The following is a 25,346-nucleotide window of genomic DNA, read 5'->3' on the forward strand; positions in this document are numbered from 1 at the left end:
TATGCTGTTATCTTATTGAAATCGATTTGCTTAGCACGGTAAATTCATATCAATATTAATATGAAATAATACTCATTTGAAACTTTATATATTTCGTGCGAATTTCACTGTAACGATATGTCACTTAAACATTTGAACATGGACATGCATCTTGATGATTTAGCTCCCGAAAAGCATATGTCGGCCTATAAGGGAGCTGAAATCTAGGGATCATATATTGCTGGTTAACTTTTGAATAAAGCGCCTTCAATAACCGCCATGTTCAAACCTTCGAGTTTTGTCGGAATTCCGAATCGTTTCACGTGACTGACGTCAACACGTCCTGCACGTGGTGTGCGAGGTTTACTAGTGTAAGCGTATGTGTTTGTTTACGTTTTCCTACTGGCTAATTGGAGCAAATCGTGTTGGTATATGTGAGTATTTGAAACATCTAATGCACACATCGCCGTAAAATATTGCGTATTAACTATTTTAATGTGCGAGCATTATTTTATTTGTAGATCCACTCTGCTAATGTCGACGACATTTATTGTTTATGAAAACATAACTCTCGTGTTACTTCGAGATTGTCGCGACGATTTTTGGAAGAGTCCGGAATGATTCGGCATCTTTTGGGCCTATTTTTTTCGTGTATACGATAAAAAGATGTTTTACGTTTGTTATTAAGCATACTTCCAGTGCTGCAACTTTAGAAAAAAGTAGTAAAATTAGATAGTTTAAACCTCAGACAGACGGAGAAAATGTGTATTAACACTTAAACAGTTTTCATTATGACAAAAAGAGAGAAAGTTATAGAACACACAAATTTAAGACGGGATTTCAAAACTTTAACTTTTTACATTTTAAATGTTTTGATGTTTTCTATAAGCAATATTTGGCGAGGATTTTAACTACGTGTAAAAGTTACATATGTAATAACTCCGCGAAATATTTGAAATGCTGTTGCTTCTTCAGTAATCTATCGAAAATCATAACTTTTGATAAATTAAGCTGTGAAAATCATTCAAAGGCAGGACAAACATTTGATGCTTTATAAGCATTTTCAACAAAACTGAATTTATTCACGGTAATACTTCTTATTTATTTATGCTTTATCTATGCTTAGATGAAGACATATCTAAAGAAGTCACCTTCTCATTACTAATTATTAATAATACTAGGCCTACTGTAAATCACAGATTGGGTTTTTGGACTGCACATAGATGTAAATATGATGATATCGGCATTCATTTCGAGCTCTTATTTGTGCAGGTAAAAATAAAACTTCAGCCTATGCATTTTAAATAGCATAATTACCAAAAGACATTTCAAGTTTTGTAACTCTTAATATGTTAATTTTGTAGGAAAATATCATATCAAAATATCTTGATTCATGAGTATGAAAACTACAGCATATATATATCTTTTACATGTTTATTACTTTGAAGATACTGGACGGCTTTCTGCTGGTTTTAGCTACGGATGGCACTATAATGTATACATCAGACAACGTCCTACAGTATCTGGGGTTTAATCAGGTGCGTATAGACAATTAACAGTTGTCAAACAATGAACATGTACCCGACCTACTATCAATCTGATCTATCAGAGTTACTTCCCTTCGTTTCTCCCCGTCTGTAGCAATTTCTCCCAGAGTGCATTGCGGTTACCCTTATATAAATGAAGGGTAACCGCAATGCACTCAGGGAGAGATTGTGTCAGTAGGCTACTGATTCCGTAGATTTCCGGAAATTTCTTCGAGATGTTGACATTGATAATTGACAGAGTGAAATAAAGGGAAGTAATTATCTGAGTGAAACAAGGGGAGGAAACTCAGATCTGTCAGAATGACCTTTATGGCACTTTTCGTCCAGACGTTAAAAGGGACAATTCGGTGAGGCAGCAAAGTACGGAATAAATGTATCGTTCAATAGTCCTTATGAAACACATATACAAAAATATTCACAAAGGTAGTGGCCCTTTAAGTATTTTAATTGATACCGTTAAAATTTAAAATGGTATTGCAATACGATTAAGCACCCGCTCCAATGTCACATAAGTTAAAGATGCTCCACCGCCGACAGAGCATAAATAATATTCATCATTTGAACAATAATTGGTGTTTAATCGTGTATATATGTGTCTAATTAACACAAAAAATACAAAAAGATTTATTTTGCCTTTGGTGCATGAGTAATCAGTTCTTAATTCCGTATAGGATATAGTACCAGGGAATTTTTCCGGGATGCAATTAACTATTTTTTATATTTTCAACTTAAAGTAAAATAAGAAGCTTAAACTTTTAAATGGCGGTAATGGTGTAAATTAAGTAACTTTTGTAACCGAACAAAAATACTAAATCGTCTGCTCCTGTTTTTAATTGTGAAAAAATACCAATTGTCAGCGGTGGAGCATCTTTAAACAAATGCAATACATGAATACCGAGTAGTTGATGAAACTGTTTTTAGATAGGATAATGTACCTATAAAGGAAATAACACTAATATAAGAGCGATTTCAGTAGAACGAGACAAAAGTTGCTTTATTCAACTGACAAGGGTCAGGGATCGGCATATTTCACATACATTTCATCATAGTGGACTTTTCTAGCATATCAGACAATAAAACCAATATGACTTCCATTAGACCTGGTTTGTTTCGGATATATGAGCATTATCCCTTTAACATTATCTGCGAGCTGCCTTTAGGGTTAAATAATACCGCAGATAATTAAAAGCAGTCTGCCTTTTTTATATCATGGAATGTAGATGCTCTAGACACAAGGAAATGCGAATCACGTTTGGTGACAGACAAAATCTCTATAAGAAGTTTGAGTGTAATAGCACCACAAGGCCTAAACGATTGTATTTAGGCCTAACTGTAAAAGGAAAATAGGATGCGCGTTTTTCTGGTGTGCGTGGTGAATTGAGCCCCAAACGATACAAACATATAATCTTTGAAAATGAAAATGTCAACTAGTCAAAAGCACATGAAATGTGTTCATCGTGACATATAAGCAAACGCAGACGTATGAGAGATCAATAAACACTCCAGGATTCCATATAAGCAAGTCTTGTTACATAACACTGCGATTCACCTGGGTGCAAGAACAAATCTTCCTCAAAAGCAATTTCCATTTAGATTTCTCATCCTTTTTTTTTTTTTTACAAAAATTGTGATTTTTTTCATCAAACAGCAATGAATTACACGGTGTTCATAGGTCTATAGAAGTAAGTCGAGGTCAAGTGGATTATGAAAAAAAACTTATTTCAAAAACAATGCGGCACGAGAAAATATCAATTAAAGAGGAATAAATTTAATCTGTGTAAACAGACAGATATTTTCTACCTGATATGTTGTATTTAATAGGATGTGTTAATTGCACCAGCTGTGCATGCTTAAACACGAGGAAATTTGAAATATTATAGCTAAAGTTTTTGTGATATACATGTATTTGATAGGGAAACAGTTAGAATTTCAGAAAGTATTAAACAAAATCGTAACAAAAAAAACATTTTTCATATTATTAAGAGCGAAAATAAGGACATTGTTGCTTAATGGGGTTTTATACTTCATATTGTTTTTAAATATTCTTATCTAGCTATTTGTCAGAGCAAAGCATCTTTTAGTAAAGGACGTCTACTTCCAATGGTTTCATTTTCCGCGGCCTTTACTTGACGATCGAGTTGAGCTGAGCCATTGTACACATGCACCATGCTCATTATATGGAATTTAATTTTTCATCGTTATATGTAATTTAATTAGCATTGAGTTCATTGTTTGATATTTACGCTGTCACTGTAACCACACTATGTAAACTTACCAAACGCAGTTAGCTTATATCTGGCGTTGTCCAGATGGCATTCACACACCCATAATTACCAAATTTATGGATTTCAGTATTAAATGCCATACGCCAGATCCCGATTTCTAGAAACAAAATAGAATCAGTTAAAGTGAATAGTCGGGCAAAGGAAACCAGTCTAAATGCGTTCTTTGGCCTTCCAAAAGTCATTGTATACCATAATGATGGTCAAGTTCTGCTTACGGTGTCCAGTTTTGACCATTGAAATTTTGGGGAAGCCCCGTGTAAATTTAGCACAGTTCTAAATATAAATTCGCCAAACTCTTTGAAAACGAGGCTGCGTGGAAATGTCAACATGGACATGTGTTTCTCAGTCGTGTCGGTTTCGTTTCGTGTGATAAACCACTAATGCGGTATGCAAATTGTTGTTTTTGAGATGATACATTTGATGCAAATGAAGTATTCTTACATTAATGACAATGCTTTGTAATCATTTTTCGATAAAAGCATCTTGTACATGGAAATCGACACAAATATTCGGCCGATGCAGAGATGGGGCCCCGGCAAGGGGCAATTATTGCAGCATCGCATTCGTCGTATTTTACATCAACCGAATCATGAAGGTTAAATACAAATAATCGTAACAAAATTTCCCATTTAAAACCACACGAAAACGTTCCATAGAACGGCCATGCATGTAGCTGTCAAAGATGTGAAAATAAATTAGCTCATACATAGATATTTTACAAGTACAATATATGTGTTCAATTATTCGTGTAGTTTTTTGCAGAGATTTAATTAAATTATCTATGTCTCTGGGTTTTTTTGTAAACAATATTTGAGTTCTGGAGAGAGATGACATGAATGTCCAGCTGGAAAGAAAGAAACTTTTATGATGTATATGTATCGTACAATGTATATATGTAAACGTACATTCCATGTAGCTGCTATAGAATTACAACTAGGAAATTCTCTCAAACATTGATAATATTTGATTCTTCACATTCATGTAGGCCTATGCTGTGAGAATTAACACATCATATATATTTCCAGAAAACATATAGGCCTACATGTATGTTACTTTCCTTTTCTGTTGTTTCCTGTTCTTTTTTGTGCTCTGGAGAAAAAGATGATTGAGTTGAAGAAAAGTAATTAATTAAGAGAAATGTGTACCACAGTACTTTGTCTGTAGCCGAGGGGTTCTATACTGTTTTAATAGTCCAGTAATTAATAATTAAATTGAAAATTTCAAAATTAAGATGAAATTGTAAATTCCATTTTTGAATGAAGTGGTTCCCCTCCTTTGAGAGTACACAGTGTGTATACCCTTTTTGGTTTTTAGGAATAATACCTGAATAGGAACCTGAAATAACATGACAATCAATCAGGTATGTGTGTGTTGGGGGTGGGGGTGGGGGGCTAAAAGACAGAAGAATCATGAGGTTGGGAAGTTGTAACTTGAGTGGGGGGTTGAAATATAGAATAGCTACAGATAACTGGAAGTGGAAGGGTGCTTTATCATTGATCTGGTCATTGCATATTTGGGGTTTACATGGCTTTTTTTTGGTTATTTAGTCTCATTGATTTTGGAGCAACTTTGAATCCATATGGTACTGTATTTCTTCTGTATTTCACCCTTCGCCCAAGTCACAACTTCCCAATAGGTACCACTTTTTTGTTTAGAACTCAAATCAAAGACAGATGTACATAGTACTACATACTACATTTTAGTCTATGTGTTTGTAATCACTGTTACTACAGTATTAATACATAAATGGTCTATGTACAAGTTACACATAGACAATAAATGTGAAATTTGGTTCAGACAAAAAGATTTTTAACATTTCAGATAACTTGCTAGTTTTATGGTTTTATTTATATGTTGAGTCTACTCTCTTGTAAAGTAGAATTTAGAAATCCTAAGACAATGGTATCTATATTGCTATATGTAAAAAAAATCCTTATATTTTAAAAGTAATTGAAAAGCTATCTCACAAGCCCTGACAAACAAATGGGCAGGCATATGGATGCAAGAATTATAATCACTGGATCTAGAGGACTAATATAAACAAATATTTCTACAAAGTTAAACAATGGAAAAAGTATTGCATCATAATTTTATTTAATGATTACAGTTGAAAGTAACATTTAATAAATTAATACTGTTTAAATGTTCTGTTCATGATCTTCTAGGTCCATATTGGAAAAGTTTACTTTCAAGAGCACTCAAATCAACATTCTTCAGTCTTCATATGATGCTAATTGTATGTATATGTATACATACACTTGTATACAGGTCCAAGGGATGAACTTTCTGTATTCATGTCACTATGCATGCATGGTGCCTGAAAAAAAGAACCAACAATTTTTTATATCTGTTGAATGTGACAAAAATTGAAATGATCAATTTCAAATATATATAAATGAATAAATGTAGGTTCATTCTACAGGTTTTTTTTTTATTTTAGAGAAAACATTTTATAAGTTGTGAATGTGTCACTGATGCATTTGATAGAATCAAATATTGTTTCAAAAAAGATACAAAATTCATTATCTATAGTTCCAACAAAAATTCAGAATAATTATAAATGATACATGGCTGAAGTACATTTCAACTCTGTAAAGTTTGTCATATACACATGTACAAACACTATTTATTATTATGACCAGAAATAATACTGTATGTGTCGATCCTCCAAATACATCTAAAGAACAAGCTAAAACCTACATGTACATATGTATATGTGTATATCAGAACATATACAATACAATTTTACCAATTAACCTACAATGTAAATCCTATATACAATGTATGTGTATAACACTACCAGAACATGTACAGAACAAAAATTTATCAAATTTTACATAAGGCCTATTAGATGCATGTTCTTGTAATTTTAAAGTTGGTTGTTTTGGCGGGAAACATTTTGGGTTCAAAACTACGGTAGCCATGTTTTGTTTACTACGGAGAGTGGTGTGTGTTTGAAAACTGCATCATAGCCGGTGCGGTCGGGAGGACTTTTAGGATTCCCATAGATATTATTATTTTCTTCGCATGTACAGCGATATGTTGACGGAAAGTTTTATTTTTCTAATTCATAAGAAATTATACCGGATATATTAATACCATTTTTACCGATTTTACAGTCACTTGCCCGACTATTCGCTTTAAAGGGACAAAAAATAATTTCATCAACACCTCAGTGGCTATGCATTACATTTGTTTAACGTACGTGACTTTGACTCGGGTATGGGTACAGCGTACAAGTTGTACCTGCTTAATAGTATTGATCAATGATTTGGAATTTCAACAATATCAATCAAAATACTTAACAATGTCGTGGAATTTGTCAACATTTCTTGTTATATGTGTCATAAGCAATGTAGAACAATACATTTATGTTATATTTTGCTTCGTGGTTATGTAACAGAATTAGCCTCTCTGAGTGTCCCTTTAATAAAACGGAATTAAGTCAAAATTTTCACTTAAGTGGCTTCAGGGTTTTATTTTGAAGTCAGTATTTTTTGTTTTCAGAAATCTGGGTCAGATCCAGTAATCCTAACGGGTGTATTAGTATGTGATATTTGGCAATCTGATTGATAAAATTGGTGTTCCGCTGCCCGACCAGCGAGTTCTCCGATACGTTAACGAGCAAAACTGTTGCACGCACGCACACATGACGCTATTTTCATCAAGATTCCCAACTAAAGGAATTCCTTACATTGACAAAAAGTCTCAAGAGAAAAAGCATGAGAGAAAAAACTACATTGTACCAAATTTATGAACAGTCTTCTGGACGTCTGAGCGCTTTTCAAAGAAATCTTTTTTTAGCTATGAAGATTACTTAAGTTAAGTGATATTGATGGAACTTGGATCTGGCGGGTTGATTAGGAATGTTCGTTTGACACAGCAGAGACACCATATATAGCGGAAAACAACATGAATTCAGACAACCTTTGTTAACAGCCGTCAAACATACTAATGGGTTTTTTTAGCATATATCATACAAAGTTTACACTGAATGACCCGTCAGTTTGGTTAATATGGTGTGATGTGAACCTGGTAGATTACTTAGAATAGATATTCAACTAGGGTCAGACACGAAAGAACCATGATTGGCAGTATTTCTGGACAAGGTCGGCGGCATCTGACTCCCTAGGGAAATTGATTTGGGATTTAAAACGTCTGTATGCAAATCCGTCAGACGCACTAATCCAAAATAACGAACTACTGTCATAAAAATAAGGCGGTTATAATTCTTAAACTGGTCCATACATGACAAATGTTGTCCAGAAAAATTATTTTCAGTCTCGTATTTTATTTTTAAGGTCGATCTCCTACACAGATGTATCTACAGTGTTGTTCATCCCGATGACCATTTTGATCTCAAGTCCGTGTTAGAGCAGTCGTCTCTCCCTGGGGTAAGATGGACATAGCAATTTGTCTGTGACCAGTGGTCATTATTGATCTATTATCCGTTATACAGGATATAGGTTAATTAGATAACTAGGTGAAAGACACCAAGAAGGGTCATAGGGAAAAGAGGGCCTATCAAAAATTAGATGTACTACAGTTTCGGCATCATCAATACTCCAGGGTTAACTATCACTAACGTTATCTCTATCCCTGAACTATCTTGTAGTAAAACTGAAGGCAGTTCAGAAGAAAAAAACTGACCAGTCCCATGCCTGCAAAGATTCCTTTTTAATTTACATTAAATGACTTAATCACATGTTTTCTTCTTTTGCCTCCAGTTTTACTATGATACAGTCCAGGGGTGTATATAACGATAGTAATAGTAAACCCTGGAGTATCGAGGATGCAGGTTTGGGTTGTCTTTTCGCATTGTTAATTCGTCAAAGTCTTTGTATTTTTATAAACATTTTGTATTTATTTTATCTGACTTTATTGATGGAATAAAGCCAAATTTGCGTAAAGATATAAAATGATGTACCGTCCCTGCTCATTACATTTACTCATTTTTCCTATGTTTTTTCTTTAAAATTTCATTGTTTTGTTTACCGTTAAGAAGTTTGCTTCTGTTTTCTTACCAATAGGTTGATAGAAATATTGTCCTTTAGAAGGACACGGTTTTCTTAAAAGTTATATAGGCTCGAATCCCATGAGGGGCAGCTGCCAGGCGCTGGTCGATGGTTTTTCTCCGGTTACTCCGGCTTTCCTCCACCAACAAAACTGGCGCGTCCTTACATGACCCTGGTTGTTGATAGGACGTTAAGCTACTAAAACCAAAGCAAAAGTGACACAACGGAAAATTATACTACAATAATGATCTGGATGGAATTGCTATAAATGTTCTACATTTGACAAGAATCTTATCAATGAATAAAATCAGATAGATTAAATGAATCACGGTAAAAATACATAGAATACGTACGTAGGACAGATTAACCGTGCGGAAAGACTTTTGACCTAGCACTGTAACTCACCACGATTCTGGTGGCTTACGATATATTAACTTGTCATACAAAAAATGGCGAGGAAAGAAAAACAGAAGTATAATTATTTCCAGGCTTAGCGTTCCTCTTGTTGAATTATTTAAAGTGGCATATGATACAATGATCATATTCGACATTTAGACTCAGATATATTTTTAATTGCAGTTCATTAGCAAATATTGAAAGATCTAAAAGTGATATTATTAATAATTACATCCGGTGTTTGGTACGATATTGAAGGGTCTCCTTCTATCGATGTTTCAGGATCCCGGATGTCATCAACAAAGGGCAGATAATCGAGACACTGCAAGGTCAACATCATTCATATGCAGAATGAAATGTTTCAACGGGACGGCGGCAGGTTATTTGGTGTGTATTTACTATATAAAGTCTTATTCATCTTAAATATACCACCTTTCTGTACTTGTTACTCCTCCAGACATACTGGCCTATATAGTTGATTGGCGGAAATTGCGTTTATCATGATATACATGCATTCCTTGAAACGTTATGTAATATATTTGATCAAACGTTACGTCCCAATCAATGGCTATGTCCCTTAAGATGATACATATAAAAACTCACGCTTGTTTCCGTAATATAGACTTCACATATACCGGAGACAAATAAACCTATTTTTTCCTTGAATTAATGACCCTCGTAGTAGGTTTTTTGCCTAATTTGGACCTTGGCAGACATTTGCCTTCAGCGAAAGACGCTAAAATAGGTAATCACCACGTGATTGCCCTTGGGCTTTTATATATCTGAAAGGTTAACAATATTTACTTGAGATAATGAAACTTTTTAGAAAATAGTTTTGGTGTACTTTTAGTTATTGACAAGGCTAAAATGATACTAGAAAAATGACATTTTCTGTCTTTAAAATGTAATCTAAATTTATTTGTTATATTTTAACTGCAATTTACATAACATGTAATTATCTATACTCCTGAGGAAATAATATAGCTTGACCGAAAACATGATTTTGATATCATTTTGGATGAAAAGGCACATTGTCCTTCACCGCTCTGGAGAACTTAAAATGGAGTTAACACAGGCCCCTGGGACATTCATTTTTCTTTTTACTTATTTCAAGGGATGATATAAATGTTGTTACATCTGAAATTTATTTTTAATAAACATGGTTCAAATTTCCATTGTTCGTGAAAGAGGTCCTTTATCCCAATGTTGATGTTTTGCAAAACATCAAATGATCAAATATGCAGCTAAACTCTCTATTATGAACTGAAAGATAGGGACTATGACTCAATAGAATAAGTATAATCATAATGTTACTAATATTAGAAAAAAATTATTTGTATTAAGTAAAATAACGAGATTTACGCCTGGATAAAATGATCCAAAATAATTTGCCATTCAACAAATTGTAAAGTAATGAAGAAATGTATCATGGTATTGATTTGAACTGTCACCCCAAACACTATCAATTGCACCGATACGTTAAAGTTGCTCCACCGCCGACAAATGATATCTTTTCTCTATCAAAAACAGGAGCAGACAAATTAATATTTTTCTTCAGCTACAAAGGTTACTTACTTTACACCATTACCACCATTGAAAAATATTAGCTTCTTATCTTAATTCATGACAAAAATTGCGCCTCGAAAAGAATCCTTGGCACTATCCCCTATATGGAATTAAGTAGTAATTGTGCATGCACCAATACGGCGGCGTATTAGGGCCACTTCATATTTTTTTTTATCTTGCACGTACAATTTAGTATCTTGTACGTACAACTTATTATCTTGTACGTACAACTTAGTATCTTGTGCGTACAAGTTAGTATCTTGTATACTGGATGAACAGAAAGCTTCACATTCTTATCTTCCCGAGTTATCCCCCTTCAAGTCACTTTGTCCTGCGGGATGAAATGGAGGTAACTGATAGATCAGACTGGAAAGTTCATGGAATATATGTTATATATATGAACATATCTTTCAGAAAATACATTGCGTTGGAAAAGTTGACAGTTTTTCTGAACTCTCCTCGAAGCCGGTTGGCAGCTTTCTGCAAGTCGTCAGGTTTTATTGTCAGCCTTTTATGCTAACCGGAAATGACATAAACGATGACGTCAAGCAAAATGTATTCTGGAGTAAACATGATATGGATTTGAAGATAAATGAGCTGGATAAAAAGTGAGTGGTACCTGAAAGCCAAATCTCTACACGAGAAAACCTTAAGTATCATTCATTATAATATACTAACACGGTTTGTTCTCGTAAATCAGTTACGGAGTAGACATGATTGCTTGTTGTTGTGTAAAGTCTATAAAACTTATATGGTATACACGGCCTATTCTCGTTAATCAGTCGCATGGAGTCTTTTGATTTCATTTTCATTTATATTACATGCAAATGAAAGAAATGATTATGCAGAAAATCTTATGTTCACCTAAATTTTCTTTTGAAATGCTTTCATTTTTAAAGTTATCTTCAATCCCATACTTTTTCAGAGCGGCAGCCATTACCGGATATGACGTGGATGAGCTAAATGGTCGCTCTATATATGATTTCGTTCACCCGGAAGATGTCGCTGCCTTTGCGTCTTGTCACAAATCACGTAAGTATCCAAGACCAAAGATAATTGTAAATATTATTAAAACACAAAGGTAAACATTGTCTAAACACAATTCTTAACTATTTTCTATCTACGGCGCGTATATATCATTTATGCATTTTCAGTTACGTAAAAAGTAAAACAAACTATAAGAAAGATTTGAACGAACATGGCCACCTTATGTATATACGGTGACATTTTTAGTTTTATATTATACAATGCATCTACAAAATTCAACATACACTATGCCATAGCACAAATATATCTTATACAACATAAAGATATCAAAGCAAGTATAAGTATCCGAAAAATGGCAATTACACGAAATAATACCAAAAGCCTGAGTGGGGGTTGCAAAACTGCGTCCGCCACAAAACCAGCTAGTGAAATTTCCCCACAAAAGTCGAATTTTGTGGTTTCCCAGCGTCAGAACAACTAGGGTAAACGATACTAAGAGAGTGCGTACGTTCCTGGTTTGTCCTCTTTTAAGATTGATACCTTTTGCCTAATCGTGTTGTCTAGACGTCTCCCTTTCACGAGGAAAACCTCTATATAATCATTTCTAACGAGTAGTACACATAAAGAAGATATTTAATGCAGATTAAACCCGCCAGAATTTACCAACATAATCCTTCTGATAATTCTATCAAACTGCCATCTACTCCAACCCCTAGCTGTAATATTTTAGCTCTAAAGACTTTAGACAGAAAATGGTGTTGTCTTTAGAGCTACAATTAGTGCCTATTACTGCTAATGGAGCAAAAATAAATATTGTGCAAACCATTATTAAAACAACTGTATGAATATTATCGAACTTGGTTTATATCACTTACAATAACTTACAACTTACAGGCAATAGAACTCAACCGTATAAAATATCAAATTTACGGTGAGACATTTTTTTCACATTTTAATATGGTGTCCTTTTCCAAAGAAAATTATACGGCAAGTCTACAAAATTACGAATTAGACGTCTTATGAGTAGTAAAGTAAATAATAAGAATGGTCGTAATATTTGTTTGTAACCAAAAATAACCGCCTTATCTGGTTACATTCCCGAGGGAAAGTCAATTAATTACCCATTTTTTGTATAGTTGTAGAGAGCACAGATGTTCAAACAACCTCCTTTCGGTTTGTAACCAAGAATAACCGCCTTATCTGGTTACATTCCCGAGGGAAAGTCAATTAATTACCCATTTTTTGTATAGTTGTAGAGGCACAGATGTTCAAACAACCTACTTCCGGTTTGTAACCAAGGACAACCGTCTTATCTGGTTACATTCCCGAGGGAAAGTCAATTAATTACCCATTTTTTGTATAGTTGTAGAGAGCACAGATGTTCAGACAACCTACTTCCGGTTTGTAACTAAGAACAACCGCCTTATCTGGTTACATTCCCGAGGAAAAGTCAATTAATAACCCATTTTTTGTATAGTTGTAGAGAGCACAGATGTTCAAACAACCTACTTCCGGTTTGTAACCAAGGACAACCGTCTTATCTGGTTACACTCACGAGGGAAAGTCATCAGTAAGAATTCCAAGAAGTTCTCTGTAGTCTTTACCCACTGTCCAGTCAGGTAAGAACAATTTAGGATTTGTATTATCTTAAGGCATTAACCTGGCTTCTAAATTAAGAAAGCAATGATTGAAAATTAAAGAATTAAGCACAGAAAAAATACCGGAATCTACATCGGTTTGGTTAATTTATTATCTTTACTTCCTATTAACAGTCAGTGTCAGTTAAATAGGGCGTCACGTGTGTTTAGGTTTTGCCTTTTATGTATAGATGAATAATTGCCCTTTTTATAGTGCTATATCACTGAAGCATGTCGCCGAAGACACGAAGCTACACCCGAAACCCAGTCATATGACTATATACAGACAACGTTCGAATCCCCGCTCCCTTAATGCTGAGCGCTAAACGTCGTCATCAGTCGCATAATGATTATTGTATATTTTGCAAATCTTATGAGAAGTTATATATTTATTTTTGTTATCCCTGATTGTATTGATTATGTCATTTGATTTATTAAAACATTTATCGAGTACCTTGCAATTGCAATACAGTATTACTTGTATAAACCGGATTTTAACGGGACCATTTTATTTGTTCAGTTTATACATGTGTCCGGTTTATCAGATGTCAGAGCCACGACTCTGTCCCATTATCCATAGCAGATCGTAGATCTGCGTCAATTAATTTGCAGATCGTAGATCTGCGTCAATTAATTTGCAATTAGATTTTGCAATATTTTCAACATAAACTGATCATTTCTTTATCTGCCTTCATATTTAAATTTTGTTTGTAAGCAAATGTCAATGACTCACATTTTCGATACGGTTCATTTGGCCGCCATTTCCCTTCTCGTTATTAAGCCTCATGTTGCGAATACGGCGAGTTTACCATATAAGGCATGACACACATAATTTCTTTCGACAAAAATTTGATGTCGCCGATTTTTAACCCTGCCGGTAACGGAATGGAGGTAGTGATGAATATTCGTTCTACGTGAAAAGTATTCACAACAAGTACAAGTGAAAAGTTGTCACTATCATGCTTTTCCCGTCGGCACCTCATAATGGACGGTAGCTTTGAATCAAAGGCATGAGGGTGTGTGTTTGTTTTGACTACTTCGTGTTATGAAACATCGTCACCGGTTTGCCCTAGTTATCTTTGCAAAGAAAGATATAATAATATTACCAAAATAATTCCTATTTTCAGAGTAGCCAGGTTCCGGATTTTTCAGATTTTAAGTACTGTAAGAAATATGCCGGGACCACACAATTTAATCGGTTTGGACAAGTTTCCGGTTTATACAGGGTCCGGTTAAGACAATAATTTATATATATGATTTAAGTTACACTGTATTTGGAAAAGAAAAATACTGAAAGATAAGATCTTACTCATTAATTCAATTTCTGAATTATGTCAAGCCCAAAATAATTCATGATTGATTCAGTGTCAATAACTTATACCAGTTTATCAACAAAGTTGACACTAACACAAAGGTCATTACTTATACAATTGAGGTAAAACCAAAATCAGAGAAAAAAATATATCTGCGGAAAACGAAAGCTGATCGCATACCCACGAGAACCTTTTGGTCTAATATGTAAAACTTATACAACGTTAGGTCATGTCCTATTAGCCCAAAGCTTCTATATATATTAATAAAAGTATCAGGTTTATGCTATTTTGTCCTCATCTTAACATGACCAGGCCATAAATCCCTCTTGCAACTGTAACGTTACAAAATTCTTTCAATAGTGCTGCAAGACCAAATATAATAATCAAGTGTTTTTTCATGTCTATAAAAAGATAAAGGACTGTCATAAGATATTTTCTCTCTCTTTTTTAACTTTGGTCTACCACATACAACACATTTGTGTTTTCTGAGGCTGTATTACGTGGTTACCCACGCAATACAACCCCGTGACGATATCAAACTAGAAGCATTCTCGGTGACATTCGAATGTCATTTCCAGAAAGCAGTCTGGATTTGAAACATCACACACTATGATAGATATTTGATTGGCTGTCACGGTTTTCCTTTGACTTACTTCTGCAGATTTGATTTTGAAATTGCAGGAGATTATAATTAATAAGATTGTTATATAAACGTCGGTGTATAAGATGAAAATTTTCTCTCATGACTATGTGGATATGAACGATGAGGATATCCTACCCTCGGGATCACAAAATATTATTAAACTCTCAAAAATCGTACAATTTATCACCCTCTCCATCATATCGACACACAAAAAGAGTCTTTTAATCCCCCTTGTCCAACCCTTGGGGTAGAGAGTTTCAGACAAAGCATATATTGTTTGTCTTCCCTCGAATGCAGTCAAACTATCTGCTTTTACTATGTCATACAAAGCAGAATCTCTACTTAGGCAACTGGCTAGTAATATACTGTATAAATCATAATTGACGTTTCTCAGGTTAAAGTAAGGTTTCGTATAGGAAATGGATTATGTTGACAGATCTGTTTATGGCAATGACTCTATTCGCATATGTTGGTTTGGATTTTGAGAGAATAGATGAGAGAGTATCATTATATCGTACACCGGTTATATTAGCAGGGATGCTGTTTTCACGAATTTTGCGAGACATTGCTATGATTGCGTAATTTTGATTAGCGAAATTATGTGAAATGTTTATTTATATTCTGAACACCATAATCTTTTTTTTTTCTTTTTAACTCAAATTAAACTTTGAAATCGAGTCCCCACCACAAACATGCAAGCTATCTAAATGACAAAACATCATTCAAGTATTCCGTCTCTACATGTTACACTGTTATCCCTCTTGCGGGTAGGTATAGATTGTGACGTCATGGTTTTCCGCGCGCCATTTTCTCTGAAAAGCATGACGTTACGCTCGTAATCACATGACGTAACAATCAATACTTATCCGCAAAGACAAATAATTCTGTTATATTCAAACACAGAATATGCAATTTTGAATGATGTACCATGTTTCTATTGAACTTTAAATTGAAATCATATCTGAAGAAGAAACCCTAAGTGTGTCATGTTCTGCTGTTAGGATATCGCACTTATTTATTCTAGTGTCTTCACAAATTTTTGCCGTTATTGTCAACAACGGTGTCAAGTAGCGTTATCCAATCTCTCCCAGTGTTCATTGCAGTTCACTGATTGCGCCGCAGCTGAGCTGATAGACTGTTCTGAGTTAATAAGTGATATTGAGACATATCGAAAAGCCACTATATTAAGCATTATTAATGCAACTGTCAAGATTTCTTTTTTAAAAGACACTAGTTTAATTTGAAATTCTAAGAAGTTGAGAGGTATTCTTGTGTTGAAGTAACATGATGCATAGGGCGTTGGTTATTACACTGCACAAAGCGGATATATTGAACTGATATGAATTTTTTTCTTTTTTTTCCCTTTGAAACTTTTTTTAATTCGACGTTAGGTATTAACTCGGTGAAATATTAAAAGTTCATTTATTTAAAGTTAGTTATGAATAAAATGTTATTTTATATGTAGATCAATTTACATGTAGGTTACTTTTTACCGATTGTCAGGCAGTGTATAGTCATGCCACGTGAGCACGTGTTTCGATTCACTATCGGAGCATACGTCACGTAGTACCCAGATGGTTAAATTGATAGCTGAAAATCCGTCAATTTCATCATAGGGTTTTAATTCAAGCTATTCGATATATATCACCATCATGTGTGTTGAAATATTTGCGAAAGTTACCGATGAAATTTCCTTTAAAAAATGTTTGCAAACTGCGTAAATCAGGTGATATTGAAAGACATAAATGTTGAAATTAATTTTTTGAATTCTTGATCATACAAAATATGTTTTAATATACCATTTAATATATTTTTCAAGGAAATTTTTTATGCAAAATCATTATTTCTTTCGTCATGGCACCATAAGATCGGGTTTTCACACCATTGTTTTCATAGAAAAGGTCAACAAAGCAAATTCAATCATGGGAGTATTGCGGAGGACAATGGAATATATGGACCAGAACAGTTTTAAATTTTTATACACGGCATTAGTTAGGCCTCATATTGAATATGCTGTTCAAGCCTGGTGTCCGTATTTGGAAAGGCATGTAACAACAATAAAAAAAGTTCAACGTCGAGCAAGTGCCAGGTCTCTCAACTTTGTCATATACAGAACGTTTGCGTAATCTCCAACTTCCAACGATAGCATACAGGCGGTCACGTAGGGATATGATTGAAATGTACAAAATACTTTCTAGAAAATACGATAAAGAAGTCGCAGATTTGTTTTCAATCAACCAGGGATCAAGTACCCACGGACATGATTTGAAAGTGTACTAAGAACATTCAAGGTTGTGCGAGAGAGTTGTGAATACTAGGAACAGTCTCCCATCAAATGTTGTTCACTCTAGTTACAGTAAAATCCTGTACATGTTTGTATGTATGTTGTCAGAATGAATCTATGTACCAATATGTATAGAGGTGAAATTAGAAACTCGGATTTTGTATGGCAAAAAAAAATCGTTGTTTTTCTTCTTCTTATTTTGAAAACGTATCCTGCTACCTATATGTGTTGAAAAATAACATATTTATATTTTCGAAAAAGGGAAGCACAAGCATCCTTGATATTCATGTGTTTAATATCACTGTCCTGATGTCCACCTCTGGGCTATCTCGTAATAAAGGCTATTGGCAGTTCAGGAGGGGTGCATATTACGACAGTGATAGTAACCCCTGGATTATCGAGAATGTTGCTCTATATGATAACAGAAGAATAATATTATCTTAAGTTTGCACATTTTTTATGTATTTATCTTATTAAGACAATTGATGTCTTGAAAAACAAACTGAATAATGTGTATATGTATTTTGGTATTGAGTCATGTGTGATGTGTAGAAGAAGATGCGTTCGCTCGCGAATGTAAACAATTATATGTCAGTTGTTCTTCTGTGGTGCCTGCCTTAGGCGCCATTTGTTTTGACCACACCTAAACGTATCTTTACCTCGTGTACCTGAATTAACCAAATCAAGAAAAAGTATATAAACCGTTTTAAGATTGTTATGAGACTGTGCAAGCATTATGCCTATAGTTTTAGGGAATACCGATAAATCTGTCTTGATTTAGTTTGCGGTAACATTCATAACGACAGAAACTATAGAGTTTCCAAAGACATATATTTTCATTTGTAGATAAACCAAATTGATGCGACCGAACATTTTCAGTTGGTATTTCTTACCATATATATAATGTTGAACTATTTGATCATATAAATGATGATCTTGTCACTAACGGAATCAAAAGTCTGGATTTCTTAATTAACAATTAAGTGTATTCATCTGTTATCGTCAGTTGACCGCTTCATTTATTAAGAATGACATCTGATGTCAAGTCCTTCACGACTGACCTAGCCTATGAACAATGGAATGCATAACTTTTATTGATTTTGCGATAGTGAATCATTCGATATGGGGAAATTATGCATTAGTGGACAGCAGTAATTGAACCGGATAATTTTGTTTTGTTTACCTGTGTAGATTCATCCGGTGTCTGTTTGATGTCGGGACACTCGACCTTTATCACAATAGAAGATGATTGAGACATTGATCTCTTTGATGTCAATAAAAGATGATAAATTACGCTCTAATGGCAGAAGAGAAATGGAGAATGGGACTTGGCAGAAGAGAAATGGGGGAATGGGACTTATTTAATATCCGCCATCCGCGGTAACAAGTCAGTGTTGCGTTATAATATTTGATTCAATGATCTACGCCTGACATTTCATCCTGGATGAGGAATTTGAAGTGGGTGGTTGTAGAAAAAAACGTCGTCTTTTAAGAAAGAAATAATCAACTTACATCATAAATACCAACCACTATAAACGACTTTCTTTTGAAAGAAATATTTAAGAATTATTCGTAAAGCGATAATAAAGAGCATTAACCACGTTCGCTCTCATAAGCGAGTCCATTGTGTAATTTTACCTTCATGTTTCGTCACAACCTGTGTCTTCTGTTCTAAGATCAACCTCTGGTGATCTTGTTTGCGACGGATGTATTATTGTTTTATTTACTGAATCAAAATATATAAATTTGTTAAAATGGCAACATATTGACCACCGCCATGATGGGAAGTAGGGGGATGGGGGCGTACAACTAAAATGTACTGCTACTCATTTAGATACAATCTAAATGTTGTTATGGGCTGTGATTTACATCCTAAATTAATCATTAATCATTAATTAACATGTATCAAGTTTTGACAGTCTATTTCATTGAACATTGCTAAAATGACGGTCGGTGGTAAGAAATTAGGTATGAGGTTTTAGTGTTGTGCTAATGAGCCCAGTGGTAAATAAACTAGAATAGAATCCTATCAACGTAGGGCAACCACGTTTGAATATTTGTCCCCTATACTTAAGAAAATATTATCGAATTTCAGTTGTTTTCAAACATTTTCAACTCACCACCATCGCAGAAACGTCGTTATGCAATTGATCAACGTCAATGCACGCCGCTGTTTTGCCGCGGTTATGCCCCACGCATTAATGACGTCAAGTAATCGTGTATTACGTGTGACCTGTCTTATTCCCCCCACAGTGTTTTATAGAATTGTCGTTTCCCTAGCAACCATTGGGTATCCATCTGAAGTATAGGTTCCGGACCTGTAAAATATGGTAAATTTGTCAGATGATCGAAATAAAATGAATTTATCAAATACTAACAAACTCGTTTGGTGATTTGATTTTCATAACTCTTGTGTAAGAATGTTTGAGTATACTATCTTTATTTTTATGTTTTCAGAGAGGAGGATAGTACATTTTTGCAGCAGGAATCGACGCTACGCCAGCGATACGCGATAGACGATCTTCTACACCTGATTCAATACGGCTTCTACACGAACAATACCCGTACTAACACGGGTCGTGCTGAAAGTATAAACCAAAAAGCAAACGGGCAGATATGCACACCCCACATTGGATTCACAGAAGATGTATCTTTGTCCTTCTACAGTGCGCTGGTAAGTTGCCCCTCCACTCTTCATTCCATGAATGATAGACACTCGCCTGTACTACCGTCTACTCATGTTGCTCATAAAATCACTCAACGGGAGAAACAACTCCAATTTCAAGAATTTAGGAGACGTCAAGAGTTTGAACAAGAACGCTTGGTTTCGGGTAGTCAACAGTCAGATTTTACCCCATACTTCTGGCAGCTGCAACAACCTGCGAATGTAGCTCAGCAGCAGCCACCACCAGAAGACTGTATTCGACGACAGCAGCAGTTGAACCGTCCTACAACCGAAATCAGTGTGTGTAAAACAAAAAAAATCAAATCTGAACCGGTTTATGATGCCCCACCGCCGCAATGTTCTTTCAGCCAAAATCCAATGTTTCAATATCATAATCATGAGTCGATAAATTGTAGACCGTGTGTGCCATACGAACCTGCAATGTGTCCCCATCCCATGCCCGACCAACTAGTATTCAGTTTTCCACCTTCCCCGCCTATGTCGCCAAGACGGTTTATGCCGGATAGATTTGCTATGTTTGGTTCCCACCAACCCGGTTACTACCCTGGTTCTGCACCATCTCAACGATTCATATACAATGTCGAACATCATCCTTATCACTTTCCGCCAACATATCAAAATGTGATCAGTGCCTCCAATGGCCAGTCTATATCGCCTTTCAAGACTGGTGGAGTGTCTGCAAACAATTTCCATCCATCCCAAAATCTGAGTGACGCCAATTCGCTAATTCGAACTAAACCACATGCAAATATTAAACTATCTATGCATTGCGATTACTCGACTCCAAAATTTCAGGGTGCATTTGGATCATGTGAACCGAAATTCAGTCCATACTCGTCAAAACATCATCACCGTTCTTTACAACCACAAATACCGTATGTTACATCTCAAATCCATCAACAAGACGCCTGCGGACAAACCAATCAAGTTGAGAGAGAGAGTATTCAGTATGACATAGAAGCATCGATACACATGAAGATTGTAGATAATTCGGTGCCAAAATGTACCGACAGTAAGCAAGAGGTGGATCTACCTTCAATTGGCAGTTTCCTGGATTACCTAAATGAAGGGTGATGTAATATTCAGCTTACGACCTTTGATAAAAGTACATTAGTGCATAAAGATATTTTACACTTGAAAGACGAGGACAGTGTCTATCAAATTAATTCTGAATTAGTGAATATCCTTTGGAAGTTTATTGACCGTGGGATTAGATTTCTGTATTAAAGAACACGACTTTGTACAGTATTCAAATAGATATGGGTGCAGGTGTTCCTAAGTAAATTATTGTGTGGATTGAGTGCATCAGCACGATTTTATTAATAAGGTTGTGTTACAAAATATTCTCCACCTCATTAGTGTTCCTAAATTATCACTGTCATCAACCTTTTCTAACATAGCAAACACTTTACAAGGAATCTTCTTCTGAATTTGATCACTTGCCTTTTATTAGAACGGCATTTGTATATTGATAACTGAACAATTGTATGGAAGTTCCAATACCGACGAGCGCATCTAGCCTCAATAGTGGTGATCTATATGATCATTATTAGTTAGCTACGGCTTTCTAACCTATGTAATGTATGTTTATAGATAATCTATATTAAGGACTTTCCGACTTGCTCGTAGCACGAATTATTTCAAATATCACAAAAAGCGCTGTTAGAGACCGCTAATAAAACGTATAGCAAACACAAAATAGCAAAACACGTAAGACAAACACAATGATGTATTTCCTAAGTGGAAAAGACTTGTAATTACTGTCAACGGGAACACTTGTACAGCCTATACAGCATTATTGAAATAAACATATATATATAATATATAAGAAATAAAAACAATAACGACTGACTAGTGAGCGCTTTCGTCCCATTCGAGGTTTCATGATACTATTAAATGCCTGGACCATCATACTAAAATAGATTCCTACCAAACAGGTAAAATGTATATCCCATGACCCTAGTATGCTTTGAATGACCGTGGGATAAGATTTCTGTATTAAAGAAAACATTGAATGGGGTGAAAGCGCTCACTAGTCAGTCGTTATTGCTTTTATTTCTTATAGATTTCGTCCAGAAGGATTTTTCTTTAAATTTATCATATATAATATAAATATATATAAAGATATCATGGAATGCGCATATATCGAGATTTCCTTCATTGCAAATTTAGTTTGTACTCTATTCGAAGTTTTTTGTTTGTTGTTTACACTTGTGAATGTATAATATATAATGCCAGGGTCTTGGGATATACATTTACCTGTTTGGTAGGAACCTATTTTAGTATGAACGTTCAGGCATTTAATAGTATCATGCGTCAAATCGAGTATGATCCCTACAATACTATGGGGAATACGATATTACTTAAATATCTCTATAATATAAACGAAAGTCAGATACGAGTAAACCGAAAGATACCGATGTCATCGTATCGACCGACACACACCTCATATTTGTTTGCGGATACATATTTCTATACCAACATCAGCAAATGGCCATAGTACACTGCCATACACGATGAAATTATCTCACCTTCTGTACTATCACGAGACACAGGATAGGTCTGTATGGTTTTTTATTATTTCAATGACGTTGTAAAGGCTGTAGGTGTACTACCTATGACACTGATGAAATGCTAGCTAATTAGTACTTTAAAAATCATGTTATGTTTTTCTTACATGTTTTTTTTAGCTTAAGTCATGGCGCGGCGTCCGTCGTCCGTCGTCCGTCCGTCCGTCTGTCCGTCAACATTTCCTTTAAATCGTTACTTTTCATAGAGTTCTGCATGGATTGTAACCATTTGGCCACAAACATCCTTGGGGGAAAGGAAACAGAACTTGTATAAATTTTGGCTCTGACCCCCCGGAGGCAGGAGTGATGAGGCCTAATAGGGGAAATAGAGGTATCCGATTTCAATCTTACAACATGGTTATATGTTGGAATGTCATACAGCATTACATAAACCTTTATTAGTTCCTAAATAATGTTAAATTGATACTGTTAAAATAAGCTGGAATGGTCGATGTTATTTTTTAAATGACTTAACAGATATATCATTGCACGCATAAGAACACAAACAGTACAACAACAATGATAACGTTCCTTCGCTTTATTCCTTACTTTATAAACATGTAATTTACCGTTTGTGCCTTTAATTACGTTAAGTGCTTTTGTTGTTGTGGAATATGAATATTTACCTATTAACTAAAATCATGTCAATAATGTTGAAAGTCTATGATGATACCATTTCTGGATATGATCGTTTATTGAATGCTTTGATACAAAAAGTGCACGTTTGATAAGGATACCTTTTACATGGTTGTCGTTTGCAGAAGTCCATATGCACTATTGAAGACATGTATACATCTAAATACATACAGATTGATATCTATTTCCAGCTATTCTGGATATCGCTGTCTGGTTGCCGGTAAATACCAGACGGATCAGGACTTGAAAGACAATTTGCAACATAATAACCTACTTCTACTGTCTAAAAATCTGGTCTTTAAGGCTTTTGTCCTGTAAATGTGCTTTCAACAGTGGCATGCATGTAAATATTTCGGCTATGTCTTTCTGTGTAATTGGTAGGTACATATTGAATATTACAAAGAGCTTTCTCACTGATATATACTGATGAAGACTCCACTTAAACTAGCATTCCTTCACGTTAGAAAAATGTTGGGTTTTTTTTTCTTCTATTTTTAAAGTCTCTAGTAGAGAAAAAAACAGAACGTAAGGAAGAACCGTTAACTTCCGTAATGCTTTGAAATTTTAATTTCTTGTGTTAAGGAGTGTTCGTGAAACAGGGACCTCTATAGCTTTATTTTGACCACAGGCTCTAGGATCATGAAACAATCTTAGACTTAAGTTTAGACTTAAACACTCAAACATGAGGTAACTTTTTCTAAAGTCGTTTTCGATTGGCTAAGTCTATACTTAAAACTCTTTTTAATTAAGACTGATTCAATGATCCTGGCGCCTGGTGAATCTTACCATACTTATTCTGACATCGAGTACTGCATATGCGTGATTAAAAACAATTATAATAACTAATGATTTTGTCATTTTGTTAATATCATCCATTGTTATGGCTTTCCTATTGAAATGCCTCCGTTCCATACTATACATTAAGCATCTTACAATGCTTATATTACATTGAATGTCACATAGTTAGCAGATTATTCCGTTAATATGGAAATGTCAATTTTAGAAGTTAAACTGGCATTCACATCGATGAAGACGTAGCCTTCTCAGTGGCTACTTATGTACCGGTAACTTTTCGAAAAGAAATATAATCGGTAAAATTATTGTGAGTAATATCGATATATAATTTTCGTATAAGGCTTTCAATGTAATGTAATTAATATGTTAAATTCATTTCGTTTTGTTATTTTCTTACACAGTGATTAAGATGACAGCTATGGAGAAACGTTGGATTAAATGTGAGACTCTGGCCGTGAAAATAAAATCTGCAAAATCGGGTTATTTCATTTTCTGCATTTCGTTTATATAAATGTTTAAAACTAAATAAATCAATATTAGGATTATAATGCTGCGTACAGCTGGTTTGCTCACACCAAACAGCATGTCTTATGTAATCTCCAAAAAATAAGATATCAATGAGTGTTTTGATTCTGAATCTGAAGGTAGGATCATACAATTTGCTACAATAATCAGACGATTTGAGTATTTCATAAAAATTAAGTAAGTTTTGAAATAAAAGCATATGGGTTCGCTTGTAAAAACGTTTTAACGAGCATGAGGGACCCGGCTATAAGGTCAAAGTCTTCAACAAGATGCATAATATAACTGACATTTAGTTATGTTTTCTTTATCTTGTGCAAGGTATATTAAATTTCAATTAAAATCATTTCTTTTGCAATTGACCCATTCTTTGTAGTTAAAAGACAGATAAATGTGTGATGAGCAGCTGTATTCCGTCTTAACATATTACAGAATTATCTCCCTTTCGGGTAGGTATCTTTTGTGACGCCATTATTTTGTGAGTG

At 34.7% G+C, this 25,346-nt stretch overlaps 1 protein-coding gene across 2 annotated transcripts in view; it reads left to right on the forward strand.

Annotated features, from left to right (window-relative positions):
- LOC138335264 (uncharacterized) overlaps positions 1-24,390 on the forward strand; it is a 41,624-nt gene extending 17,234 nt beyond the window's left edge. The window contains exons 1-8 of one of the 2 annotated variants that reach the window (XM_069284271.1): positions 161-413; positions 1,428-1,517; positions 8,113-8,205; positions 9,505-9,609; positions 11,203-11,396; positions 11,714-11,820; positions 13,253-13,394; positions 20,110-24,390. In XM_069284271.1, coding sequence (XP_069140372.1) covers positions 1,473-1,517; positions 8,113-8,205; positions 9,505-9,609; positions 11,203-11,396; positions 11,714-11,820; positions 13,253-13,394; positions 20,110-21,412 — 1,989 coding nt within the window. In that variant the 5' untranslated portion in view covers positions 161-413; positions 1,428-1,472 and the 3' untranslated portion in view covers positions 21,413-24,390. Of the gene's footprint in view, positions 1-160; positions 414-1,427; positions 1,518-8,112; positions 8,206-9,504; positions 9,610-11,202; positions 11,397-11,713; positions 11,821-13,252; positions 13,395-20,109 lie in introns of those variants that run through there. The other variant, XM_069284269.1, reaches the window with a different exon arrangement.
- The last annotated feature ends 956 nt before the right edge of the window (positions 24,391-25,346 follow it).

The sequence above is a fragment of the Argopecten irradians genome, chromosome 11 (assembly GCF_041381155.1).
Source record: "Argopecten irradians isolate NY chromosome 11, Ai_NY, whole genome shotgun sequence".
Taxonomy (NCBI): Eukaryota; Metazoa; Mollusca; class Bivalvia; order Pectinida; family Pectinidae; genus Argopecten; species Argopecten irradians.